Source organism: Rousettus aegyptiacus, unplaced genomic scaffold (genome assembly GCF_014176215.1).
Source record: "Rousettus aegyptiacus isolate mRouAeg1 unplaced genomic scaffold, mRouAeg1.p scaffold_m13_p_4, whole genome shotgun sequence".
Classification (NCBI taxonomy): domain Eukaryota; kingdom Metazoa; phylum Chordata; class Mammalia; order Chiroptera; family Pteropodidae; genus Rousettus; species Rousettus aegyptiacus.
The window spans coordinates 55,834,322-55,847,446 of NW_023416307.1; the positions used below are offsets into that span (position 1 = coordinate 55,834,322).

General features: G+C 44.6%; 1 protein-coding gene across 2 annotated transcripts in view; it reads right to left on the bottom strand.

Annotated features, from left to right (window-relative positions):
* Positions 1–613: 613 nt before the first annotated feature.
* ARHGAP31 (Rho GTPase activating protein 31) overlaps positions 614–13,125 on the bottom strand; it is an 89,024-nt gene continuing 76,512 nt past the window's right edge. Inside the window, exons 10-12 of one of the 2 annotated variants that reach the window (XM_036218497.1) lie at positions 11,957–12,532; positions 11,100–11,233; positions 614–7,440 (exon numbers count right to left, since the gene is read on the bottom strand). In XM_036218497.1, coding sequence (XP_036074390.1) covers positions 5,035–7,440; positions 11,100–11,233; positions 11,957–12,532 — 3,116 coding nt within the window. In that variant the 3' untranslated portion in view covers positions 614–5,034. Of the gene's footprint in view, positions 7,441–10,952; positions 11,234–11,956; positions 12,533–13,125 lie in introns of both variants that reach the window. The other variant, XM_016140131.2, reaches the window with a different exon arrangement.

Below are 13,125 nucleotides of genomic sequence, written 5' to 3' on the forward strand. Positions count from 1 at the left end.
AAGGCATTCAGGGCAGTAGCAAAGCATGACAGGAACAGGTCTGGGTAGTGTAAAGTTCTAAATAGAACATCGTTGCAAAAATACTAGTATTTTAATCCCTTTGGCAATATTTTTCACTGCAAATATCACCAGGTGGTGAGCCTTGGCTGCAGATTATTTTTTTAAGGGTCTGTTATTTTGACCCATCAAGCATCTCTCCCCCAGTTTTGTGATAATATATGCCAAGAAAACAAACTTTGGGTTTTCTCCCCTCTCCCAAGAGAATCATTTAACACTCAAATGAAAGAAGTCCCCTTTGACTGACTCAAGTAATAGAAAAATTGAGTTCAGTTCTATGTAGGTGGACCTACAGAACTCCTTAGGCTGCAGAATTTTGAGAAGCAGTAGCTTTCTCATTTTCCATTACAATATCCATTGATATATACTGCAGATCTTGGGTGATGTGTAATTGCAACTCCAAGAGAGTGAAGTTGCAAATATTTGACAATTAAGAGTTTAAAATAATAAAAACAAGAAAAATTTACTGAAGCAAATCATCAGGACTTTTGCTGTGCAACCAAACCTTGAATAAAAAAATGACATCAAACAGAAAAAACTAGAACAATGAGCCTGATAGGTATAATACACTTTTCCTATTATCGATTTTGATAACCCCATGTCCTCCTCTAGTTCATAGTGCCATCATAAGCATTACATTTTATATCATTTATTAGAGTACATTTTTAAAGCATAACAATCTTTTAATTACACTTAAATGTCTCTATAGATAGGCTTAATATTTATACTTTTTAAAATCAATAGATAAACATTTTGATTATATCTTTGGAAACATTTGTCTCAACAAACAGCTGAAATCATGAGACTTTGAAAAGTGCTTTACCTTGCAGAATTATAAGCCAGGAAGTACTATGGCATTAAGTTATTGCAAAGCATTGTGATTCATCCAGTAAAATGCATGGCTATGTACTTCATGGGTTTTTTATATTTAGTTATATCCTCCTTCATCCTCATAGAGATGTGATCCCTGCATGATCTTTGTGCCAATCAATCTGTGGTGTTCCTCAATTTTATCCTATCAGTACTGATACGGATTTCAGGCAATCACCCTTGTTCTCTCTTCTGGCCTGATTTTCCTAGAGGAGGTGTTGACAAGGACATGTCCTTTGTCGTTCCACATTCTGAGCTGACTTTCCTGCTGGAAGTGCCTAAAATCATGCTCCTGACAACACCTAACCTCAGATTCGTGTTGTCATTGGATAAGACAGGCCATGGGTGAATGAGCTCCTAATCAATCCTGGTGGGAATTAGACCTCTCCCTGAACCTGAACCTCTTCTATTGCAATCCCAGACAAATGAATCTTATATTCCCCAGTACCTCTTCAGGCAGGAATCCAAGGCCTGTGTGGACAAATGACTGTCCCACCCAATTTTAGTTCAATGTGATTATCATGCGCTAAACAATAGACGTGAAAGTAACAGTTTATCTTGGACATATGACATCATCAACAGGAGTTAACCCATTTTGTGATGACGGAAGTCTCTGAAACCCCCTCTCAAGGAGTACAGAACGCTGACCTTACCTCACTCATTCGCAGATATCCAATAAGACCTCACAGCCAAACCAGTTAAGAGTATGCAAAACCTCAGGACTATTTATTGTTAGTTATTACTCTCTTTTTTAATGATCAAAGCAAAAACATCAATGTCTGAATGTCTCCCTAGTACCTTCTACTGGATTTGCAATTTTGTTTAATTTGATTAAAGTTAGTAGGTAACTTGAGTACTATTAACAGTCCTATTAAAAGATGCTAATTGCTACATGTTTCCCGCCCCCTTCTGCCTTCATTTAACTTAGTGGTTCTAATCTTGCTCCTGGCTGTTTATATGCCGTTCCATTTGCATCACCCCTTTTCTGCTTTTAGACTCTTCAAGGATTTAAGAGTTCTACAGTACCCAGCACAATATTGATAAGCTCTTGATAAATATTATCTGTTGTTGATGTTTACATTCTTAATTTCTCCAGAATCCAGAATTCTGACTTGGATGATGTTTTGAATTTTGGGGCTTAGATTAGGTTCTCTTAATGGGGTTCTTGGTCAGGTCTCTTCATATTCCATGTGAATCAGAGAATAAAAAGTAATTCCCTCTATCTGGTTTATTTTGGCAAAAAAGGAAAAAAAAAAGTTGACCTGGGAAGGCCATTTGGCCAATAAATGTAGGTTATCTTCTTAAGCAAGAATTAACACATAAGAAAACACTTCAAATTCAACATTTAAAATCAGCTACCCCCATTTCGAGGCCCGACAGTTGAAGTAGCCCTTTGAGAATTTGATTCTGTAGCCCTTTTCTAGGGCGCCATGTAGATCCTCCTAAAAAGAGCAGCACCCGCTCTGTCCCTCCCCTGGATAGGAGCAGGCAACCTGATCCCCATCCAGCCATTCTCAAGGGGTTCATTTTTCAGTCCCAAGTGGATGACCAGATCATCTCGGGTCATTTGGGGGAACAATTGCAGGGGAAAATATAACGTGTTTTCTTTGTCATGGAATGGAATTTTCTCAGTGCCAGGCCAGCCCCAGCCCACAGGAGGTTTATAAATATGTTTATGACAGTTGAAAGGCTGGGTGATGATAGTCAAAGAAGTCCATACGTTAGCAGTGGGACACTGACTGAGAAGGTAAGTCAGCTTCCAAGACCTCTGGGCTGACTGCCTTGGAAAGCTCCGAGTAGAGAATATCTTCAGACAGTTGTCATTGTGTCTCATGGTGACATCTATGTACTCACCACGCTCCTGAAGATGATGCTACAAATGAAAGATGTCGATCTAAGGAACATCCTCTAAGCATTACAAAAAATTAAAATAATCACGAAGCAGTTTAAATATTTCATTACTCGGCTCAGAGTTCCAATGGTGGAGCAAAGTGCAGTTCCTTCCCTGTCACATTCTAACTGAAACACGGTCTTTATCAAAACTTAGGTACCACAATGCACTGAGACTGATATAAAGCCTATCTGCCCACATTTTCTGATAAGGCAGGAATGTACTTTTCAAATCTGAACATGGTCTTTCTCATCTGTCACTGCTGTATTTCTTCACGTTGCTTCCCTAGGGGGAAAAATGCTATACCCCTAGGACTACTTATGGGTTGATATCTCATTGGCTGTTGGTCCAAAGCCTTGCTCACCTAATGAGAATGCAAAGACACTGACCAAAAAGGTCTATTAACTGCTCCCCTTCCTCACTCATCTCAGTGCCTTCAAAAGCAGAATTTATCAGCTGGCCTGCTAGTTAACCCTGCCACAGACACTGGCTTAAAAGGTATAGGACGAGATTTCAAAACTTTTTAAGGCTCATCAGGGACGAAGGGAGAAAGGAATATGTATTTTGCAGGGCATTATCTTCCAATTTCTCACTGGAGGAGGTAACTTCAGTTCATCCCCTACCCAGCCCAGCACCAGTCTTGGTTGTGAGGTCTGCCTAGAGGTACTGCTGGCCCTTAGAGAAATTTCTGCAGTGACTGAGCTTCTGGACAGAGTTTTCAGCCAGACTTGAACCTGAGAAAAGGTGCATAGGGCGAAAAATAGGTCTATTTTATTTTGTTTCTCAAACAAGAGAGTTAACTTAGAAGGTTTAAAAATCTTGATCCTCTGATGGGTTTTGCCTTAAAAAGGGATCCTGTGAAGCCCTTTTGGGGGCAGCACCAAATATCTGCCAGCGGGTTATATTAGTTCTTCCTCTCTCCAGCTGAAAAGGAAAGAACCACTTGAAGTTCTAAATAACTGACATGAAATCGGACTGGTTTATTGCTTCTGCTTTTACATAAACAGGAGAAGGGCAAGTTTGAGGGCCTGGGGCGGGTGGTGGATGAGGGGGATTATGGAAGGGAGCCTCAAATCTGTTCTTAAGCAATGGAGCAAGAGAGAGAAAGGAAGCCATCCACTGGCTAAAATGAAATACATTTTCTGAAGGGCAGCTGTCTCCAAGCAGTAGCGACGGCCACACTGCTAGGGCTCTCCCCGCTACCCCCAGGGCTTATCCTTCTTATCTTCACTCCTGTCCCAGTCTAGTGTGTAAGGAGAGTGAAGCTGAGCTAGAGGTGTTTTCTGCTAATGCTCCACCAATTTAAACACATTCAGTTTGGAGTGTAGTTCTGCCTATGTGTGAGGCTTTTCTCCGTGATGACATACATACTGTCATAGTGGAATGAAAGTATATCACTTCACTTCACTATTGCATACCTAAATGAAGGTTCAAAACATTTCATTGAGGTAATCCTCAGCTCAGCCCTGACCCTGCCCAGCTACTGGATTTATATATCACAGGTCAGGATACTGGCAGCTGAAGTCCCAAGTTAATAAAAGCCAGAGCCAGAAAGTCTTCTTAGATTGTGTTCCTGAGGATGGATTCTGATTTTCTACACTGGTATATGGAGCCATTTTGGGCAGGTCTGTGGTAATTCCAAGGAAAGAGCATGGGTAAATTCACCCATTTGGCTATCTAAGCGTAAGTTAGTTTGCTTTTCCAAATCTGCTTCTATTCTGGATAGCACACTTTAACGAAGCTCATCAGAAAACTGGTCTAAGAGAACACATGCTTTAAAGAGCATTAAAAAGTTTGAAGAGGAGGCCTTCAAACCTCAGTAGCAACACTTTCCAACACAGACAAAGGATTTTTCTTTCTTTCAAAAGTCATTATCACAACCAGCTCTCAACAGGAATAGATAATGGCAACGAGAGACTAATGCAACTTACAGACAAGCCCCAAATCTTATTTAAAGCAAGCATTTCATTCTATCCCTTACTTGACCTTTTCCCTCCTGCTCATGTAGACTTATCTAAATTTCATTTCTTGGTCCATCCCTTGACCTCTCTTCTGATAAACGGACTAATTAACAAATGGCCAAAAGGCTAAAGGAAGAGAGACCAAAATCAGCCCTAACTTAGAAAACCTGTGTTAGGAATAATGGCAGGTTGGCCCTGTAATAACTTCCAGATGAATCGTGACATTGTTTTCATATGTCAGCAGGTGAATTGATGTCATTCTATTTGCCTCCCACTTCTTCCATCCAGAATCACTGATCTCCGCTGGGGCTGGTAAAAACAACTGGTTGAGGTCTCTAATCTCTGGCCATTCTTAGGGATGGTCATTTTATTCCTAAGTGTAACCCCTTCTGGTGTGACCCACGTGTTTTCTGCTAACTCCCCACAAAGAAGGCCAGGGGAAACTGTCTGGGTGGGACTTCTGATAGGGGACAGCAGAATCTTGGAATCTGTCACTGTGGATGAAGGAGGTGGATGGTCCATAATGGGGAAAGGAGGACTGAATAAGATTAGGCTCTGAGGTCTTCCTGGTCTTGACCTGTGGAAAGGCTTAGAGCCCTCTGATGGTCGCTCTATTTTTGAAGAAAGAAGGTTGTCCCCAGATGGCTCTGTCTCTGATGTGCGCTTTCTGCATTGCCCTACTGCATCCTGGGTAGCCAAATCCGATTCTGGAGAAAGGGCAGGTCCTTCGCACATGCAGGATGCACTGGCATCCATGGCTCCTCTATCTTGCTTTGGTTTCTCTTCCTTTGTGCTTTCCAAGGAAGAGAGAGAATCATCTTTGGCAGGTTTCTGAGAGGTCCCACCAGTGGATTTGGGTTCCTCTTGGCTCCTCTCCAGAGGCTGAGCCTCACTCTCCCCTGGGCTCTGAGAGGGCAGGGGCTGGGGGATCTGTGTGTACTGAATCTTGGGTGGGATAACTGGGACTGCTCTGGCCTGGCACATTTTGACCATGAAGGACGTTCTCACAGCTGACACGCTCACAGGAGCTGAGTTACGGCGGCCTGTCAGGGCATGAGCAACAATGTCCAGGTCCTGAGGATCCTGGGAGTAAACCCTCCAGGGGTCTACTTTACAGTGAGATGAGGTCATCCACGTGACCTTTGGGTCTTCCGGCTCAGAGAGCTGTGTTCCAGGTGAACCAAAGGAGGCCACATTCTCAAAATGGAAGAGGTCAGTGATGGGACTGGTAGAGTCCAGGTTGAGGGAAGAAGGCCTATTTTTCCCTTTTGAGGGCCCACACTCAGTGCTCCTCAGCTGTAACTTTGGGGTATGCTCTTCAGACAAGGTGCTGTGCTGCACACTAGGTGCATTCTCCTTGCTGCTCTCCGGCCCAGGAATACTACTTTGCTCAATCCGAGGGTTGCAGCAGTGTCCCAGGTGTGTCCCCAGTTCCTTTCCCTCTGCTAGGCTGTCAGGGCTGGTTTCTGCTGATTTAGGCTGCACACCGCCTGGTCCCTTCTGGCTGGGAAGAGCTTCTGTCCCTTTTGGGCCAGCGAACTCTCTGAAGGATCTCGGGGCTTTCTCATCCTGTCCAGTAATCTCTCTCCTGGGTGCCAGGGGCTGCAGAGGGTCAGAATTCCTCTCTGCTTCAAGATTAGCACAGCTGCTGGAGGAGGGACCCTCGAGAGTCCACTGGCTCTTAGCCGTGGTTGTGCTGTCTAGAGAATGGCTCTGGCGAAGGCTAGGCCTGTGGGAAAGCCTCTTCTCCAGTCGGTGGCCCTGGGGGGCCTGCACCTGGGACTCTTGCACATTTTTCAGGGTAGGGGAATGAAGGGGACTCGTCACCCACTGGGGCTCCTCCCAAGGCTCCACCATTTCTAGGCCATGCTGGGCAATGTCTGTCACAGTGTCATCTTCATCACAGTCTGAGGGCTCCTGTACTGAATGGGCTACATCCCTCTCTCCTTGTGGGGAGATCTCAACCTCCCTTGTTGGACTTGAAAAACGAGAGCCTTTTCCAGCAGGAGCAGCATTCTTTGATTTTGGCTTCTCATTTTTTCCTGGACAGGGCTTGTCTCCCTGACAAAGGCTGGGGATGCCAGGACTGCCTTTAGATTTCAGATGGTCTATGTATGGATTTGTCCTCAAACTCCTTGATGAATTTTCTCTCTCAGGGCTGCCCTTCAATAGCTGGGCTTGAGGCACCTCCTCTAGAGGAGTTGGAGGAGGTGGAGCTGGTGGGAGCGGAGGAGACAAATTCCCTGGGCCTCCCACCCTTGCTTGTGGAGAAGCTGTCTCAAATGGAACAATTTCCAGAGGAGCCAAGCTGATGGGGTCTGGGCGTTGGCCCTTCTCGGGCTCAGAACTGAGGAAGTTGCTGGTTGTCTCCCGCTTTTCTCCACTGGCTGCCGTGGAAGCCCCCTCTATGCTCTCATTGGCTGGATCCCTAGTCCACTCCTCCAGTGGGGCGGAGACTGGGGCTGGGATGGAGCCACACGGCAAGCTCCCAGGAGGCTCCGGGGAAGCAAAAGGTCTTGGGCTTGACTCAAGAATGGGCTGAGCCGGGCTGATCTTTAGAGCAGGCGGCGGCAACGAGGAGAGCTCCTCCTCAGACTCAATGATTTTCAGCTCCTGTTGAATCTCCGGCCAGATCAGGGCGCTGGCCAGATCATCTTCATCCTGAAAACCATGGAGAAATTGATCATTTTAGAGCCAAAGACTCTCCACGCTGACATCCACACTGTCTGCCAGGAGAGTGAAAGGACTAGAGCAGTGCCAGGCTGCGCTACCTCAGCAAATAAAGGATACAGCACTAATAATCACTAAATGTTTATCCAGTGCTTACCGTGTATCATAACATACAGTCGGCCCTCCCTGTAGGGGTTATTTAACGCATTCTCCAGTTCAAAAATATAGGGGAAAAATATGACCTTGTTGCAGACAGGTACTGCTAGTGAGGCCTATGATATCTGTACTGTACACATACAGACTTTTTTCTTGTCATTAGTCCCTAAACAATATACAGTGTTACACCTGTTTACATTGTATTAGGTATTATAAAAGTAAGCTAGAGACGATTTAAAGTATTCAGAAGGATGTGTATAGGTCATATGCAAATACTACACCATTTTATATAAGGGACTTGAGCAACTGGAATTTTGGTATCTATGAGATCCTGAAACCAACTACCTGTGGGATACTGAGGGATAACTCTACTTTAACTGTATTTTCTTGTTTAATTTCCCCAACAATCCTAAGAGAGAACTACACAATAATCGCTTCCATTATAGAGATGAGGAGACTTATGTTCAAATAGATTAAACAGTTTACCTAAATCACATAGCAGCAGACCAGGATTGAAATCCAGCTGTGTCTACATCAGAACATAAGCAGATAATCCCTGTGCACTGTTGCCTTAGAAAACTAACAAAACCCTGGTCTCATTTAACCTCAAGTTTACCAGATGGCACACAAGAATGAGATTCTCCCAATGGAATTAAAATGTTAACTCTTGCTCCCAAATCTGCTGTGCAAATAAATAGATGTAGCTTATTATTATTATTATTATTATTATTATTATTATTAACAAAGAAATACTATTTCACAAGGAAAAAATTAACACATTGAAAGACAGAAGAATACAAAAACAGCAAAATCTTATATTCCTACTACCTACAGACAACCACTGTTAATGTGATGGGGTACCTCCGCCTTCATCTCGTTTCTGTCCTTATCTCCCCCCAAGTCCAGCTTCTCTTTGTCAGACTCCTCTCTTTCTCTACACAAAGCCTGGGCTGCAGACATGAAAGGGGTGAAGGGAGGCCTGGTGTAGGCCAGGGAAACAAATTTTAGTTCCTTTCATTTCTTGTCTCAAGGGCTAATTCTATCCCAAGGAGAAGCCGTCCAGGGAGGCATCTCCATCCTGTGCGGGTGTGGGCTTTTCTGAGAAGTCTGACCTGCTGCCAACCTGACATCACTTCTCACCTGGCTCTGATCATGTGTTGTTTCATATTACAGTTAATTTGATGCTTGCCTCATTTTCCTAATGGACTGTGAGCATCTTGAGGTCAAGGATTGTATTTGTTTGTCTTTGATTCCTCGAGGCCAAATGGTGCCTGGCTGTGAGTAGTTGCGAGGGTCTATTGAATTGAAATGGATTCATTGTTTTCTTTTGAGTTATTTCTTTCAAATAACTCTTCAGGACTGGATTACTTGGTCAAAAGGCAGGAATATTTCTGAGAGCTGATTCTATCATATTGCATTTATTTGTATACATTTCTATTTTATCTACTAGACTGTGCCCTCCTTCAAGACAGGGTCAATCTTTTACTCATCTCTTTCCTCTCCTCAGCACTTACATTAATTGATCTCTTGCTAAGAAATCAATAAATTTAGGTGAATAAATGAATATCTAATCTCCCCTCCACCCAGCTCTTTGCCATCTCAGTAACTGAAGCATAATGCATATTTTTGCTCAGATCAGAAGCCTGCGAGGTGTCCCTGACTCTTACCTCTTTCTCACTCCTCATACCATCCCTCACCTTCTAAACAGCTCTTAAAGCCTTCCATTTCTATCACCAATGGCCCACTCTAAGGCGAGCCATTGTTTTTTCTCACCTTGTCTGCACACACTAGCCTCCTAAGTGGTGTCCCTGCCTCCTCTCTTGCCCTTCTCCAAGCCGTTCTCCTCACAGAATGGAGTAACCTTTAAAGATAACATTTTCTGAATAAATCAGAAAAGTTTCCATTGCCCTTAGGTTAATCCCCAAATTCCTTCCAAGCAGCCCTGACTGCCATGGCTTCTGCTTCGCCGTAGGCCTCACTTTCTCTGGCCCACATTCTCATTCTGGGGCCTTGTTCCCATTCCTTAAATCTTTCATGCTCTTTCCCACCTTAGATTCATGGCATATCTTACTCTTTCTGCCTGGAAGCCTCCCTTTCTACTTTCTATCCTGCTCCCTACCCCTTTTCTAGCTAAATCCTCAATTGAAATATCTGTTCTTCAGAGAAGCCTCCCCTGACCTTTGTGACCCCCCACCATGTGACTAGGTTGGGTCCTCCTGTTATATGCTCCCACAAAACTCCATACTTCCATATAACCCTAGAAATTACTTGTTTAGTGACCTTTCACCTACTACCCAGCTGTCAGCTCCAAGAAGGCAGGAACAGTGACCTTCTTGTGCACTGCAGTGATCCTAGTGCTCAGCAGAGTACCAGACATAGGTGTTTCATACATGTTTTTAAATAAGTGAATGGATGAATGGATGCTTTACTTGTTCCCATGAACCTACCCTGGTTCTCCTTCCAGTGCTAACTTTATCCGTTTCTTAAAGAAGTGCCATTCATGTTTGATCCCTCCCAGAATTTAATCCCTATGATAATCTCTGTATCCTTCTCCTATAAATGCAAATACATCTTATAGCGACCCTTATTCAGCCTCCTGAGGCCACTACGGTGCCCCTGCTCTGCCCTAACTCCCAGCACATGGGCCTTTTGTGCATGCCCTAGGAACCAATTTTCTGGAAACAAGTTAAAAGGAAAAGAGCTTCTTTTCTCCCTTTGGAACATCCTTCAGGTCACGGAGCTGCCTGCATATGCAGGACTCCTACATGGATGTCTCTGAAAAAACTCCTCACACCTTCATCTTATGCAAGAACATCCCCAAAAAACTTGGAAAATTCCACCTGTAAAAGTTGAAGAGGTTTAGTAAACTCTGGCATCATGTTTTAACTTCCCTAGAAGTCACGAGAAAAAGGAGTGGATTCTGGAAATCTTACAGAATATTCTACAAACAAACATAGACAACTGTCCATCTAGGATGTCTGGAAAAAGAGCTGGCTCCATGAATGGTTCTTATTTGGGAGTGGGATGTGGCAAGCAGATTTTGTGCTGCTTCCGGGATTGAATGTCCTTACATTCTAAGGACATGTTACAGGTTTTTAGTGACTTCAGGTCAGAAATATTTAGAGTTGAGTCTGTCCTAGGAAATCTGACCTGAGTGGTTACTTCTCTTCATCATAGGAACCTCTGAAAAAAAAAAAAATCCCAGACCTGATTAGAACGTTGTCTCCTAAAAGCCCTTTGGCAGAAACCAGTTCTTTTAAAAATAAGAAATCTACTTTAAGCTTTATCGAGAGCCTTTGGGAAGAAGAGGACTCTACTGGCTGGCTGGGTCAGTGGGTCGCCCTTACCATCTCAGGGAGAAACACTGCGTCAGCTCTGGCCCTGGGGCTCTCCTGCAGAGCACCGGATTCCACCTGGCCAGCCTCTTGATCCTCCTCCACCACCTTCTCTGGATCCAGTCTCTTCTCCAATTCACTTGAATTTTGGGAACTCACATTGGTTTCTGAGGTTTTTTCCTCCTCCAGTTGGGCTCCTGGCTCCAGGGAAATGCCTTTGCTGCATTCCACTGTCTTCATTGCTTCTGGTCCTGGCTTGGCATCCTCAAGAGCCACCTTCTTAGGTACAGAAGCTGCAATGAGGATGAGAGTAATCAGTTGAAGAGGACTTCATTTGAAGAAAGGCCATTCCCAGCACAGTCACTGTCCTGGACTAGTCCTGCTTCACAAGGATGGAGGGAATTCTCACAGCTCACTGCTGCCTCATATTCTTTACCCTCTCCTCCCAGCAATATCCTGTCCTCAGATCCCAGAGTAAAAGACTATCGGAGATGGGAGGGACCTTGAAGATCATCTAGTCCAGTGGTTCTTAACTGGAAACCATTTCGCTCCTTCCCTCCCCAGGGTACATGTGGCGATGTCTGGAGACATTTTTGGTTGTCACGACTGGGTGGGTGAAGTGGTAACTGGCATCTAGTGAGTAGAAGCTAGGGATGCTGCTCAATGTATCCTGCAATGTATAGGAAAGTCCCCTACAACAAAGAATTACTCAGCCCCAAATGTCAACAGTGCTGAGGTTGAGAAACCCTGCTTAATCCAATCTTTCACTTTACACGTAAGTAAATTCAAGCCCCAAGAAGTCCAGGTTGTTGCCTAAGGTCACAGAAATCTATTATTTACAGCAAGCTACAAAGATGTATTATGATTATGATTGACAGTTTCTTGTCAGGTAGTCTGGCTCAGAGCCCACAATCTTAACCACTTCGCTACATTGTCTTACAAACTCCATTAAAGCAAGTTGAAGTCTGGTTTTTAATCTCTTGCAATGGCAAGAGAGCCTCTCTACCCTGCTTTACCCGTAGAAGTCTCAGCTCCCAGTGGCTTCTCCTCTTCAGGCCAACCTCCACTCTCTGAGCCCTGGAAAGAGAACTCTTCTAGGCTGGAAAGAGACTGCAGCTCCTTTGGGGGTGTTCTGCATGGGGTGCTGTTGGTGCTGATGACAGCTGACACACGGAGCGGCACAGACACGGCAAAGGGCTCAGAGATGTTCAGGGCCTTGCGCTGGTGACGTGGCGAGGGCTCCATCTGGAAGAGGCTGCTGGTGAAGACGGACTTGCTGGGGCTGTCGTTCGAGGTGTAGAACATACCCAGCATCTTCGGGGCTGTCTGCTCACTCTCAGGATCCTCGATGGGCCGGAACACCTTCAGCTGCTCAGGTGGGGGCCGGGCCTGAGCGCCCTGGAGTTGGCTTCGGTCACTGCTCATGTCAAAGCCCCCCTCGGCCCCCGCCGGCATCCCCTCCTGGCCCCATTCTCCCTCCTGCTTGCTGAGGTCACATGAGCTGCCAGTGTTGGTCACATGCATTTTTGCTGCTGGAATGAAAAACCCACCAGTGGTGACTGTTCGACTGAAATTTCCTTTGGCTTCTTTCCCTAGCAAAAAGAGCAAATGAACACATGGTCAGCAGCCCAGTCACACACACGACTACATAGTCTTCCAGTAGGGGAAGGCACACAACACTTGAACACTGAAAAGACATAGCATTCTAATAAGGGCACAGCCGCCCTCATGAAGACAGGTACATAATACTTGGTTGACAAGAAGCGAAGCATCTTCTCATGTGCAGAGAATTTTGTTACGATGGCCTGGTAGGACCTTTGCTGTTGTGTCATGTGTATCCGTTTTAAACTTTCCAGGTAGAGCAGTTTCCAAAAGAAGGCTGCTGTTAAGATTCCCAAACAGAGCAGTCATCCACCAAGCATTAAATGGAGATCATAGAAAAATAAAAAGACAAATGGGAGATGGTGGAATGATGTTTGCTCAAGACGAAGACAGAAAGGGCAAAATAACAGAATTTTGTTTTACTTTAAAACTTTAAAATTTATTGTTTTAAACCTTCTCTGGCAGATGGACTCGAACAGGGTTTTGAATTCCAGGCAAGGAAACAAATGCTGTTGTGGCTACACTCTCTCACTTTTCCCAGGCTTCCTCCTGCTGATTCAGAGGCTGAGAAACTAGAAATGTA